Source organism: Rhinolophus sinicus, linkage group LG17, assembly GCF_036562045.2.
Source record: "Rhinolophus sinicus isolate RSC01 linkage group LG17, ASM3656204v1, whole genome shotgun sequence".
NCBI lineage: Eukaryota > Metazoa > Chordata > Mammalia > Chiroptera > Rhinolophidae > Rhinolophus > Rhinolophus sinicus.
In genome coordinates this window covers 10,304,716-10,320,379 of record NC_133766.1, presented here as the reverse complement: position 1 = coordinate 10,320,379, position 15,664 = coordinate 10,304,716, and the positions used below count along the sequence as shown (strand labels likewise).

Here is a 15,664-nt window from a genome sequence, read left to right as displayed (position 1 = left end):
GCAAACCTCTACTTCCCAGAACACTTATTTCACAGTTTTCAGTGCTGTGCTCCATTGACGAAAGTCTCTGCTTCATCAGTAGGATTCCCCTAACACGGAGAATATTCATATTTTCAGAAAAGTACTGTGTATGTGGCCTCTTAATACAATGAAGTTTAAAGCAACTTTAACCTTAATGTTTAGTAGAAAAGAAGAAAGGAAAGGTGTGTGTATGGAGGGTGGGGATCAGTCCAAGTTCTCTAAGGAAAAAACTTCAGCCTGCTAGGTCTAGAAACACAATAGCTTCTGTACAGTTAAATGTTAATAATTTAAAATGGAAATGTACACAGTATTATGTTTATAATAAAAGTCATTAGGGCTCAATAAATCTGGGTTTTAGTACCAAATATATATTACGTAGTAGTGTACACATATGTGTGAGGAAAAAGGGCAGTGTCATTCTGGTAGAATCAGTAAGGCCCATGGATGTAATTATTGTCACAGGGACCAGAATCTTCTCCCCTTCCCAACTGTTCAGCATCCAATATTAACCTTCGAATATTTAACACTTCTATAGAGCATTCAAAGCTACAGGTCAAACGGGGCAAGCTTGGCCATGAGGGCTAGAACCAGGCATCCAGCTAAGCAGAAAAGATTCTGTCAGGTGAGTGATATTCGGGAAGGCGAAGAAGTTAACGAAAGCAGAGCTTCACGTCCAGGAATTTGGACTGTCAGCCAGTCTTAGCTTCCAGTCGCACGGCAGGGTCTCTTGCTTCTGCCCTGTTACCGCACAGCTCTAAGTGGCCCTGGGCCCATTCAGGAAGTGAGCAGTATGCACAGTTGCTGTAGGGAAGCTCTGACCTAGACCCAATAGATTGTTAGCACAAGTAGGACTGAGCCCTCTTCATGGTGTAACTTCTCCTCAACCAGGAACGGTAGACGGCATCCTGGTGACATCATGGGGTGACTGCTCTAATGGAAATGCAGCTGAAGTGATTTGGATGCCACAGCAGAGAAAGCCATTTGTTTGTGCCTCGGGCTTCTCGGAGGAGGTGAACCTTGGCTTACCTACTTGACCTTTTTACACTACTGGCCACTCTTTCCTTGGCACTCTTCCCTCAGCCTTGGTTTTTTTCCGCACTTTTTTGGATCATTCCTTACCAGGCTTATTTTCTTCTGCTGCTCTTTTTAAACAACAGATTCCATCTTCACCCCCTTCTCACTATGTACTTTCTCTAGATGACCCATTAACACCCACGATTTCAATTACTCCCTCTGGCCTGATGTTTTTCAAATCTTTATCTCTAGTTCAGACTTCTCTGTAAACTCCAGACCCGCATTTTCTAAGACTATTGGACATTTTCACGGGGGTTTTGGGGTCAGAAAAACGCAGGTTCACGTGAGGACTGTACTGCTTACTAGTTCTGCAACTTAGGCAAATTCCATAACCTCTTTGAGTCTCATTTCCACTTTTATAAAATTAGGATAATAATACCTGCTTCAAATGGTTTCTGTGAGGATTAAATTATATATGTGAGATTGCCTAGCATAATTCCTGGCACAGATAAAAGGAATTTAAAAAATGTAAGTTTTTGTTTCAAAATTTTTTTATTAATCCCTTGTGTTGATTGTGAATGTAAATAAACAGTAACATATACAGACACACACTCACAAATATATGATGGTTTATTGAATAGAATAAAAAAAATCTAGAGCCATTTTTACCAAGACTTCACTGCTAGTGCTGGTAGACTAATGGCACAGATCACTTTAAAGCCACAAAAGTGCCTCCAATAAATCTAGTGGGTTGTAGAATAACTTCACAATACATACAAAAATAAACCTGAAGTCATTACTGAAAGTTAAAGTACAGCTTATTCTCAAGATCTTGAAGCATCTCCCTGTCTAGCAAAAGACGCAGTGCCACTGAGGTTTCATTCCACTTGTAATTTGTATTAGTGTGGACACTTCAAAACTAAGGCAGATGTGAACATTTTTTAATGCATAAACAATGGCTCTTCAAAATAAAAAGTAAAAAAGCAGAAAGGAAACAGAGGGAAAATAATAAAAAGTAAGGTGAGCCCTGAAATTTAACACATCGTATAAATTTTTGGACTTTGTGGTGTGTTTTTTTAATGTCCATTATCAGAAAAAAGAGAACTGTATTGCAGTTAACTATACATAACATAAAATTAACCATTTTAATCATTTTTAAGTGAAAAGTTTAGTAGCATTAAGTACATTCACACTGTTTTGCCGTCATCACCACCATCCATCTCCAGAACTTTTTCGTTTTCTCTAGCTGAAATTCTGTACCCGTTAAACATTAACTCCCCATTCTCCCCTCCTCCTAGCCCATGGCAAACCACTACCCCACTTTCCGTCTCTATGAATTTGACTACTCTAGGTACCTCATGTAAGTGGAATCATACCATATTTGTCTTTTATCCCTGGCTTATGTCATTTAGCATGTGTTCAAAGTTAATACGTGATGTAGCATGTCAGAATTTCGTACCTTTTTAAGGCTAAAGACTATTTCATTGTTTGTGCATACCACATTTTGTGTATTCAGTCATTTGTTGATGGACATTTTAGTTGTTTCTGCCTTTGTGCTATTGTGAATAATGCTGCTATACAAACATTGGTGTACAAATATCTATTTGAGTGCCTGCTTTCATTTCTTTTGGGTAGATACCCAGAAGTGGAATCGCTGGATCATGTAATAATTCTATGTTTAATTTTTTGAGAAACTGTCATACTGTTTTCTACAGCAGCTGCACCATTTTACATTTCCACCAGCAATGTACAAGGGTTCCAATTTGTCTACATCCTCGCCAGCACTTATTATTTTCTGTGTGTTTGACAGTAGCCATCTTAATGGGTGTGAAGTGATGTCTCATTGCATTTTCAGGAAATACTAATATATAGTAGAAAACTGACAGAACGCTCGGATTAAATGAATGCCCAACAAATAATGTAAGCCATAGAATGATACAAAGATGTCTAAGACGATTGAGAATAAAACTATTATTTTCAGTTTTATATGGGAATAGACACCTACAACTCATCCATGTTACATTTCTTGGAATTACTTATCATGGTTAAGAGAGTAATTACTAGACATTTAGCACACAGACTACCATAGGAATGAAATCAACAATACAAACGTAAGAACTCTAACAACCCTGAGATTGTTAAGTTCAACTCATGTATTTTTATTAAGTACTTATTATTCCATGACATGGATGCTGCAGGATACCAGGGGACACAGAAGAAGTATCAGCCATGATCCCTGCCCTCAGGTTGCTTACTGTTGAGACCAGAAGCGCTCATTAAATAACCAGAACAGTTGGGAGCCAGAATATAATCAAGTGCCATAAGGAGAGGTGCTCTGAAAGTACTTTGGGAGAGGTGATGGCGGAGGCGGGGAGGGGGATTAGCATGAGTCACCGAAGTCAAGAGACATCTTGAAAAGGGAACCGTGGCCTGGCATGAACTGTAAGGCTAGCTGATAATTGATGGCCACTGAGGTGGGGATAGGGATAGGCAGCAGGAATAGCTCAATCTAAGATGTGTTTGTAATGAAGAATAATGGAATAAAGTAAAACCAGACCATGGAAGCTATGATGCTCAGATTAAGGAACAGATGTGTGCGCGTCTGTTATTGGGGAAGGGGAACAGGACTTTATTGGGGAGCAGTGTGCACTTCCAGGACTTTTTTTCCAAGTCAAGTTGTTGTCCTTTCAATCTTAGTTGTGGAGGGTGCCATTCAGCTTCAAGTTGTCCTTTCAGTCTTAGTTGTGGAGGGCGCAGCTCAGCTCCAGGTCCAGTTCCCGTTTCTAGTTGCAGGGGGCGGAGCCCACCATCCCTTGCGGGAGTCGAGGAATCGAACTGGCAACCTTGTGATTGAGAGCCCACTGGCCCATGTGGGAATCGAACCAGCAGCCTTCAGAGTTAGGAGCATGGAGCTCTAACCGCCTGAGCCACCGGGCCAGCCCCTTCATAAACCTTTTAAAATATTTTGAAGTATTTTTAAACATATATTCTAGAAATGCTAAACTAGAGGCAATGAACATTCTCTGAATATACTAATCTATGCTCCTACCAACCACAAATGAAAGTGCCTATTTCATAGCATCCTCTGTGGATGGGGAACTATTTTGTGGACCTAACAGACTATGAAAATTTTCATTGTGAAAGTGAAGGGTGAAGGAGTGTGACCGGAAAGAATCATTTCTTGGATTTCTCCACTGGACGTCTGATTATTTACCATACAGACGATTTAGAATAGAGTAGATTGAGGTATATTGAGTTTTTACAGTATAGTATTATAAAACAGCAATGCAGCAAGCAAAACACCCTTCAGAAGAGAAAGCAGTTTGGCTGTATTATCTTATGCACCTAACTTTGAATGCTGGACCAGCTTAGTAGGTTAATTTTTTTTTAATTTATAGACTAAACTGCAGGTTCTTGATATATGCATACTTGAAAAAGTACAGCAATCAAACAAGCAGGAGTAAAGATGATGGGTGGTCCTGAAGAGCGTGATTATTCACTCTCTGAATGTGATCATCAGTTTGGAGGTAATAGGAATTACGCAGTATGCTGTGTGTGAGACTAGCTATTTTCTGTAACCTGCAAAAATAAAGACTTGAACCACATGTCTCCTTACTTGCATTTATTTGTATTAATTCCCCTTGGCTTTTCAGCAGCATAGTAGAGTTGAGAAAACCTGGATTTTGACAACAAAGGGCCTGAGACCTTAGGCAAGTTGTATATAATCTCTCTGAGCCTCATTTTACCCAGCTTGAAAATGGGAATAATCATGTTTATGTAATAGAGTTGCTGTGAGCATTAAAAGAAATGATGTTCCTAAAATTTCCAGCGTACAATAGGAATTCAGCCAAATGTTTGTTCCTTTTTCTTTCCTTATTCTAATAAACTCTCAACTACTTAACTACCTAAACATTCTAGATCAGTGTTGATTTCAAATAGCTGAACACCTCCATTCTGCTTTTTATTTTTTAAATGTTTTCTTATAAAATTGTTTTTTCTAAAGTATTTCTGTACTCCATTGCTTCCTTCCTAAATCGTTGTACCATAACCTTGGGTATTTATAGATGGCGTGAAGCATAGGGCTACAGCTTCTCTTTCTCTCTTGAGATTGCTAAAATCTCCTGGTTGGCATGCAGCCCAGCCCTCTTTATGGCTGGCTATTCTCTGTGGTCTAAAATGTCTGCAACTTGCCACCGCTGTCACAGCTTCTAATTTCTGCTGGCTGCTACTGTTGCTGCCCCCATTTCTTCTAATTACCATTAGGCTTTGCTGGCCCTCTTACCATTTCTGCTCTCTACTCCCTGCTTTCCTTCACTTTTCACTTTCCATGTCTCTTCTGCCTCCTGTTGCATCTCATATTTCATAGGCAGCGACTGGCATTTCATTGCTTTCTCAAACCAGCAAAAAGAACCCTTCTAGACAGTGAGCCAGCTAGTCACAGACATGTTTAATGTGGTCCTTATCAGCATTTCTCCCCATACTTTGGTCCCTAGTCCAGGTACTTGAGAATGCCAGAATTCAAGTCCCCTGCTTACTGAGGTATAGCTATATTTGGTTTCCCTGCAAGTAGTTTATTTATTTAGTTAGTTTTATTTAACTTTTATTTTATGCCAAGTTTTGTGCTAGATACTAGGGAGAAAGGAAGTAGGGGTCTCTACAGTTAAACTATGCCAAGGTCCTTGCCTTCAAAAGAGCAGGAGAACACAGACACATTCATATAATACAAGGTAAAAGAGGAAGGTGGGTGAGAGAACGGTGAAGGATTGTGAAGGCTCCTGGTTCAACTGAAAGTTATAAAGAAGAGTGGCTGGTTTTAAATTAAACCCGATCTCAGAGAGTTCAGCGCCCTACAGGAGTCAGAACACAGGGCCAGGCCAGAAGCTGAGGTGCTTCCCTGGTCCTCTACCGTTTTAAAGGTAATGAGGGATCATAGGTACATTTTCCCTTTTCCTGTTTGAGAGTATGGGTCTTTAAGTTCCCTGTATTATTTTGTCATTCATTTGTGTTCCTTATGAATTTTTATTATTTATTTGGACAGAAAAGCTATGGAGGCATAGTATAGGGGTTGCATGTTTCTATGCTTTTGTAGTTTGAATTTTAAGCATGGTTGAATTTGTCTACATTTTAACTTTATTATGTGATTTTGTTTAGTTTAATTCAATGGAGTATTTTTATTTCACCCTAATGTATAATCCCTTACAAAGATTTCAAATGTATGACCAATTTTAATTTATTGGAATTGTTTTTCCTGCTGTTTATAACAACTCCATATTTATTAAATTTGAACATTTCTTTGAAGCTAAAACAGAAAGGAAAGCATAAATAACCATGACAAACAACCCTCTTCTGGTGTGGTCATTTGAAATGAAACAACCAAAAAATTTAATCAACTTAAATTTAGAAAAATTAGCTGATATAAGTTGTAAACCAGATGAGTAAAAGCTTTCACTTACTCATTCTTGACATTCAATTCCATTTATTCTTTGTAATATATTTTAAAACAGAATGTTTATAAAGTCTAAGGTTTGGGTTCCTACATTCTATTTTGAGGTTACCAAGAAAAAAATGTTCAGCGTCATATTTATGCTTTAATACAAATTCCTCTGTAACATACAAAGAGGAATAACAGAGGTAAAGATTTTATAGATACAAGATGATGTGTTTTATTAAAGTATGATGATCATAATAAGAGTATTGTAATGTAGTAGTTGATTTAAAATAATAATTTAAAAAACTGAACAGGGTTTATATGAGTCATAATCATTGAGTTCATTGATCAAATGTTTCTTGAGTGCTTATTATGTGTTAGGCCTAGAAAAGATAAATGAAAGAAGAGTAATTTACATTTAAATCCCTAAAGACTACAATTGAAAACAATAAAATAGTCCTGTCTTTGTTTCACCCAAATGCCTGTTCTTTAGACATGTAAACAATTTAGAATTAAGGAAAATTCTAAAAATGTCTTTTTAGCGCACTCCTTTTTGCTAGTGCTCTTGTAAGACAACCTGGTTGTCCTGTCTTTCCATTCCCCACTTGCCAATCAATTCTGTGATTGGAGTCATGGTTCTTACGTTCACGTCCCTGCTCTAATTGATTACTAGGTGGACATGCTCTAAGTTGAAAGATCAAAAATCTCAATATTTCACATTAAACACTAGAACATTTCGGCTCACAGCATCTGAACTCAAAAGCCACAAATTAGGCATGGTGATCTGAGGAACATGACAAACAAGAAGTAGATGGCGGGGAGGGGTAACCCTATGATGCTTGTAATTGTAAACAGCCATTTATAAGTACCCGTGAAAATGGGTTTGATGAGTTTGACAACCTAATGTATTTGATAAGTTTTTATTGGAAATAGCTAAGAAATCATTGTAATCACTGAAAAATGTTTGTAAACATAAGATGGTATTCAGATTTACAAATGAATAGTAACTTTTTCTTATTACATGTATGTTCAAAGTACAATGTTCCAATTATTTGAAAAACCTGCTGACAGATTTTTCATTCTCTAAAGATGCCAGTTAAATGAAGTTACTATACCTACTTTTTTTTTTTTAAGAAAGGAGTATGCCTGTAACCTTCAAGTAAAGGCTTAACTCATATATCTAGAAAAATTCTTAGAAAAATAATCATAAAATATATTTGCAAATTTCCAAATTTTAGTTTAATCATATTCTATTATAGAAGCACAGATCTCATAAAGAGAGGCAATACATTCCAAGCTTAGAAACAATATTGAAAATTACTCAAAATTATATTGCTAACTCATAATTTTTTATCACTACTTCTAATTCCTTACAACCAATTTTCTTCAGTGCCTCCCTTATCATATATTTGCTTTAAGTACCATTTTTAAAATAAAATTTATATTTAATACCAAATTATTGGATGAGAACAAAATCTCTCATTAGGCACATGGGAAAATGTATCCCCTCTATGCAGCTGTCTGGTGCCTGACACAAACAAAAGCAAAATCATTCCAGAAGGAAAGACCCTCAGTCCAGGGAACACAGCACAGAATTTTTCACAGGTGAAAACCCCACTTAAAATGAATTTACAATCCAAAATTATGAAGCACACAGGAAGCTACCAATAATAAACAAATCTCAGGCAGCACAAGGAAAATCACTTGTAGGTCACCCTGCCTCGTCTCCCTGAACTCGAAGAAATACAGGGACTATAAAATAAGTGTACTTAAAATGCTCAAATATATCCAAGACAAATTTTAAAACATGTAAAAAGAGCAAGACACTATCTTTACAAGGTTGGAGGATAAGTTTTCCAGCAGCGTGAAGAGCATACAGTGTGGCAATCCCGACAGTTGTTCTGATTGGGAACTCGCACTCACAAAATTACGAGGAGAAGGAATTGGGAGGAAGATGACCAAGGCTCTGGTCATCAATTGTTGTGCATTCTGTATTAGTGAGGACTCTTGTTCACAGGTGACGAAAAGATCCCATTTGTTGAGGGAGTGTTTTGTTGTTGGCTCACCTAACCGAGAAAGGCAAGGAGATGGTTGGAAGGACGGGAACCCGACTCCCGTTCTCTCTCCATCTCTCACCGCTGTTGTTTCCTTCTGAATATTTCCTTCTTTCCTAAGCAGACTGGTTTTGTCCAAGAAGTGGAGAGCGTTGCCACTTGCAGTTTTGGCTCAGACCTTTTACTCTTTCTATTCTCTTTTTTAAATTGTGGGGAAATATGCATATAATATTATCATGGTTAATATCAATTAACCATTTGTAAGTATGCAGGTCAGTGACCTTAATTTCATTCACATTGTTGTGTGATCATCACCACTATTCATCTCCAGAACTTTCTCACAAACCCAAACTGAAATTCTGTACCCATTCATAATTTCCCTTCCTCCCTCCCACCAGCCCCTGGTAACCACTATTCTATTCAGCATTCTCCTTTTCTCCAAGATAGAGCTTGACCAGAAGTTACTGTGAGGCCTCAAAGAACTGACTTCTTTGTTTCCTGTATTTGGTAAACCTATGGAACTTTGTAATATCAGATAAGTTTACTAGAGCATCGAGTACATAAGGACTTCCAAACTTTTGCAATAACTTAGATTTCTAAATGTATTATTTGTTTCTTTTATAGGACAACGAAGGTCAAACAGCTCTACATTATGGTAAGATGTTTCTAAATTATTAATAATCATTTGAAACTTGATTTGTTTATCTCAACTTTGTCCAACCCTAAATAGAGCTTAGAAAAATGCCTGGCCACTAGCAGAGAGTCTGTTAACTTTTTGTTTAAAAAATTGATGAGTAACCTCTAAGTTGAAGATATATTAAGATTCAACCCCCCCCCTTTGAAAATGTATTATTTCATTCTTATTCTTGTCAGTGACAACCGAGATGCTAATCATTGTCAATTAGGAGCTAGAACCTTTCCTCCAAGCAGTAGTGTCTTGATGTAGTTGAAGTGAAGAAAAGTAGATTTGATTTTTTAACTCATTTCCCTTACTAACTGATTGGCCTACTTAAGTGATCTTCACTTAAATCATCTATAAAATAGAGGATAATCTATAACATGGAAATAACATAGCCCGTAAGGAGCTACTGGGTAACTTCAGTAAGAAAAAAGATATTGAAGTATTTTGTAAACTGTAAAGTACTAGTAAAAATAGTCTTAACTTTTATTCTATTTGGGTGTGATTATGGTTGAATAAATGACAGCCACTGATACTTAAACTGGAGTAAGGACCAAGCACCTTCAGAGTTTTCGGGAGGGATACATTAGGTGGTTTTGCTGATATGGGCAATCCTAGACCGCCATTGAATACTAAGTGGCCGAGGCCCCTGGACACATTTGTCCACTGCTCAGCATTTGTTTGGACGTCAGGAACCTCACTGTGTTGTCTAGGAGTCTAAACTGTTGGGCTTGCTGTTATGGTAACTGTATTTATCAACCTGATCATGAAGATTGACATGTCACCAAGTGTGCATGTCCCAACTCATTTATGGGTTTCGCTAGTATAACCTGGGCACCAAAACCTACAAGAAAAAGGAAAATTCTGAGTCAATCTCACTTTTGAACATACATGCAAAAATTCTAAAGAAAATATTAGCGAATGAAATCCATCAGTGTATTTTAAATAGAAAGATATATTATAATCAAGTTGAATTTATGTCAGGAATTCAAAGCTGATTTAACATTTTAAAAATTTATTAATGTAATTTGCCACATCAACAAATTAGGTGAAAAATCATACGGTCAAATCAAATGCAGAAAAAGCATTTGAGGAAATTCAACACTCATTCTAAGAAGCAATATGGAAAAGTGATTATGACCTTGGGCTCTTAAGCCAGACTTCTGGATTCAAATTCTAATTCTACTACTGAACTTAGATTATGCAATCTCACTGTACCTGTTTTCTAGTGGTGAAATAGAGATAAAATCTTCAGAGATATGTTATGAGCATATGAGTTAATCCATGTAAAGTACTTAGAATCATGTCTGACACCTGGTATGTACTCTAAATGTTACCTGATATTACTGTTTATGATGAAACTCTTAATAAATTAGAAATGGAAGGAAACTTCCATGCCTGATTAAGTTATGTATCAAAAACCTAGTGCAAACGTTATTATTAAAAATGGAATATTTGAAGCATTTCCTTTAAACTCAGGAACAAGAAAAGGATGCCTACCATAACTATTTCTCTTTAATATTGTATTGGAATTCTAAACTACATAGAAAAGCAAAAGAAATAAAAGGTAGAAGGGATGGATAAAAGAAACAAAATCATTTTCTAACAATGTGAGTAGCTACATAGAAATACAAGAGACTCCACAGTCAGATTATTGAAACTAATAGTACAATGTTTAGCAAGGATGCTGAATACAAGATCAATTATTTAAAATTACATTCTCAAACATTAGTATAAAAAGGTAGAAAATGAAAAAAATTAAAGATACTTTTTGCAATAACAACAAAATTCTAGCACTCGCCTTACCAAAAGATATGCAAAGCCTTCATAGAAAAAAATCACATTACTATTTTTAAAGACTTTTTTAAAAGACCTAAATAGGAGAAATACTCCATGTTAATGAGTGAGAAGACTCAATATCATAAAAATGGATTCTCCCCAAACTAAACTACAAATTCAGAGAATTTTCATAAGAATTCCATCAGGCTTTTTGTGGCATTTAACAAACTTGTCCTAAAATTTATATGGAAGAACAAAACGGCCAACAATAACTAAGGCACTTTGAAGAAAAATAAGAAAGAGGGACTTGTCCAAATATCAAGATGTTGTTTTAAAGCTGCAATAATGAAGGACGAGGTTGACTTCTGCCATGACAGAGTGAGAAGCTCCACTGACCTGCTCCCCTGTGAAACTAATGAAACTTATTTTAAAACAGCCATTTAAAGCTTCTGGAAATGGTCCTAAGAACAAATAGCAAATGAAGAAACATCCAGTCATGAAAATCTGTGAAAATTTGAAGAGAAGGCACGAGTCTATGGTATTAGATACAAGATGTCTGCCTCCTTTTCCCTTCCCAACATAACAGGGTGGAAACTCCTCCAGAGTGTAGCAGCCAAGAACAGGGGGCTCCCTCTCCTCCTAGCTCCCGGTCAGGGGGCCTTCTTCCTGGGAGGGAAGGACTCCAGTAGTTCTCATCCTGCCTCCAACTATCTTTTACTGGGGCTAAGTCCTGGGCTAATGCAGAGGTAACACACAAAAGTACAAATCATAATTTAAATGATGACGACTACATTAAAATTTTTAATTTCTGTAAAATAAAAGCTATATAAGCAAAGTAAAAATACAGTGCACAGTCTGGGAGAAGGTCTTTAAAATAACTTACATGAGCTCAGTATATGGAATATATCAAAAATACCTCCTACCCAGTCAATAAGAAAGATATGGGTAGTCAGTTCACAAATGGGAAAAGCCAGATAGCCAATAACAAGACAAGATACTCAACCCCACTAACTGTCAAGAACTATGAATAGTCTGGGATTATCCCCTACTCACAGGCTAACAAGTGAGGCTGACAATTGCACAGATGCTGCCAAAGGGCGCAAAACTCCTGGACCAGAGACAAAAGACTGTTGGTAACAGCGTAGCCAGCAGCACAAGCTTCATGTCTGTGTCCTTTTCCCTTGAGTCCACAGGAGCAAAGTAGATCAGAGAAGCGCAGGTAGATCCTGCACGCACAGTGTGTCTGTCATAGCTTAGGAACCTTAAGCTTAGGAAACGCCAGTCTTTTATAATGAGCCGCAGACAAACTTACCTAACCTTTGCCCTGGAGAACGTACTATCTCTATTATTCTGGACAGTAAACAAACCTGCCCTCTATTCTGTTATCCAAGGTTGTGCACTATCCAGACATCCTTGAAAAGATAGTCTGGAACAAAATCTGTCAATATCTCTGCTCATAAGAGGTGCAGAATCACAAAAGGCCCTTGGAGAATTATCTCCCAACAATAATCATGGAATGCAGACTCAAACATTTAGATGTAATTTCACACTGGTCCGATGGGCAACATGTAAACATCTGCAAACGTTAGCATTAGGATGTGGGGCAGCAAGAGCTCTCCTGCATCGCTGGTGAGAATGTCAACTGTTACAAGCACTTTGGAGGTCAGTTTGGCAAGATCAAGTAAGATCTACAGCCCAGCAAGTCTACCTCCAGATATATATACCCTAGAAATACTGTTGGACGTGTATATAAGGAGACAGGATTAGAAACATTTATTACAGCATTATTTGTAATAGCCAAAAATTTGTTTTATCAGCCTTTATTTTCCTCTGTAGACTGTACTTAAAATATTGGTGAATTAAAATGACACATACACACACACACACACACACACACACACATTTTGTTACCAAATGCTTTTGAAAGATAAACCACTAAAAATGTGCGTATACAGTACAGTGGGAGGTAAAGTAACCTCTAGGCTCCCTCCCATAAACAGCCCTCTAAAGTAGTTATTTTCCCCATTTTATAAAAGAGGAAACCAAAACCCAACCAACTTAAATTTACCTATGGAAACCAGAAATGCAAACCCATATCCCTAGATTTACCAGGAAAGGAGAGAGAAATGAATGCCTTCCCCGTGCCTCCTTCTGCCGCATTCAGGTTTCTCACTCCTCTAACACGTTTCTGTGATAATTCTGTCATAGAGCTCTTCTAACATCACCAAGAGCTGGCCATTCTAAACGCTAAATTTCAACCCAGAAAACTTTCCTTGGTCCCCTCCACAACCATGGCGCAATCTGGGACAACCAGGTGTAAGTGAAACAGAGAATCAGAAAAGAGAAAGAAGAAACTCATCACAGTGCCATGAGGCCGTCAAGTACAAAATTCAGGGCTACCATTTTTCCCAGGTGCCTGGCTTTAAGTGAGCCTTTTCTTTTGCTCCAAAATACTTGCCATGAGGTCCAGCATTGACTCCTCTGCTTAGGAAGACAACCCTGCCCGTGCATCCATGTGCCTATTCTTAATTCCAGCCCCTCATTCCTTCCTGCATCTGCTCGTTCAGACATTTTTTAGTGCCTTTTCTGTGGCATGTGTTGTATTTTCCTTTCGTTTCTCCATCCAGAAACTGTAAAAACATCTTAACCAGACTGAATGTGCCCTTGAGAATGTAGATGAGTCACTCTGTCATTTCTAGTTAACCATTAGGGGTGAATGCCTTTATGGATGTGGGACTGCATCCATTTACGTCTGATAGATGTAAAACGCATTCTAGATAGCAACAGGGTTGGGGTTTTACAAAAGGTCTTTCTGACTGCTTCAAAATAAGTTATATTTTCTTTATATACTGATAAAGATAAAATCTCATAAGATATATTATTAAGTGAAAGGATTAAGGTGAAGAACAATGTATGTAGTGTGCTGCCCTGAATATATCTATACACATTTGCTAGTAAATGCACAAGACATCTCTAGAGGGATACACAAAATGCTAATGTTGGTTAAGGGAAGAGGAACTCAGACAGCTAGAGGGGCCAGAATACAAGCATAGGAGACAATGTTTGTCCTATAAACCCTTTAATAACTTCTGTATCTGGAACCATATGCATATATTACCTGTTTGAAAAATTACATTTAAATTATCTTAAATCTAAATATCATAGTCTCTATAAGTACTGTGAATATGATTTGCCTTCTTAATTGTACTTTATTCATTTTATAAATATTTATTGAGCCCCTACTATTTGCTGAATAAGCTATACCAAACGTCCTTTTTAAGATAAGGGATGCCCCAGACTTTGGGTGTCCTTCACCTCCCGTCCCCTAACCACATGGTAAGTGTGTGAACTAACACTGGATCTAATCTGGGAAAACTATGGGCTTGGGTTTCAATGCCAGCAAACCTGGAAATGATGCTTCTTGAGCCAGAAGCAATAAGGAGTTGGAACTGAGACCCTGTACATAAGCCAGGGCCTTCAAAGAGCTATACCCGCAGTTTAAAAAAAAAAAAAAATTACAATAGATCAGAAAAAGTTGTCCCACCTAGTATAAGGAAGGAAGCTTATCTGCCGCAGACCAGAATCTGGGTGGAGGAAAAAAAGCCCCACTTCACCCAAGTTTGGGGTTTAAATTTATACTGTCCTATTGTTTCAGAAACCTTCAGGTAAAGAAATTAACATAGTAAGTGTGCTAGGCTGATTACCCCTGAGGGACCTGGCAGAAGCAAATGCTAAACTTCTCTTAAAGGACACATCCTCAACCAAGACAGCACAAAATTCCTGTAGAAAGAAGCCCTGCTGAAAATGAGCTCACAATCCAAAATTACAAAATACACTTGAGTGTATATCAACAGACATGCTAGATAGAAATTATCAAAATAAATGTATATAAAATCAAGAAATCAAAGACACAAAAACAAGACACTCAAAAAAGGAATAGGCAGGATTGAAAGAGAACCAAATAGAACTTAAATAAATTTTAAAAATATAGAAATCTTACAATGGATAGGTTAAAGTGCAGAATTGGCACAAGTTAAAAAAAAATGGTGAACTGAAAGATAGTTCTAAAAGGTAGCACAGAAAGATGAAGAAATGGAAATATAAAGGATACATTGAGAGTAGAATGAGAACATTCAGCCTTTTTTCATAGGAGTTCCAGAAGGAGAAACTAGGGAAGACTCAATGTTTGAGGATATAGTTACTGATAATTTCCATAATTGATAAAACATTGAAATCTTCAGATTCAGGAATTATAAGATCTGATCAGGATAAGATATTCATCCAATGGAATACTATACAGCAATGAGAAAAAAACTACAACTACATTCAACAACGTGAATGAATCTTTCAAACATACTGTTGAGTTCAAGATGCCAGATACAAAAGCATACATACTATATTCTTCCATTTTTATGAAGGTCAAAAACAGGAAAAACTCATCTCCAGCATTAGTAGACAGGATAATTGTTACCTTGGGGAAGTGAGTAGGTAGCATTTGAAGGAGTTAACAGGACAGGTTCTTCTGAGATGCTAATAATGATCTGATTCTTTTTTAAAAGTATTAATTTATTGGGGAGACATTGGTTAATAAAATTATATAAGTTTCAAGTGTATAATTGTATAATACATCATCTGTATATTGCATTGTGTGTTCACCACCCAAAGTCAGTTTCCCTCCATCACCATATA

At 37.2% G+C, this 15,664-nt stretch overlaps 1 protein-coding gene across 1 annotated transcript in view; it reads left to right on the top strand.

The window, feature by feature from the left end:
• The window catches only part of ACBD6 (acyl-CoA binding domain containing 6), a 141,620-nt gene that overhangs the window by 110,880 nt on the left and 15,076 nt on the right, over positions 1-15,664 (top strand). The window contains exon 7 of the mRNA XM_019733268.2: positions 9,142-9,172. Coding sequence (XP_019588827.2) covers positions 9,142-9,172 — 31 coding nt within the window. The remainder of the gene's footprint in view (positions 1-9,141; positions 9,173-15,664) is intronic.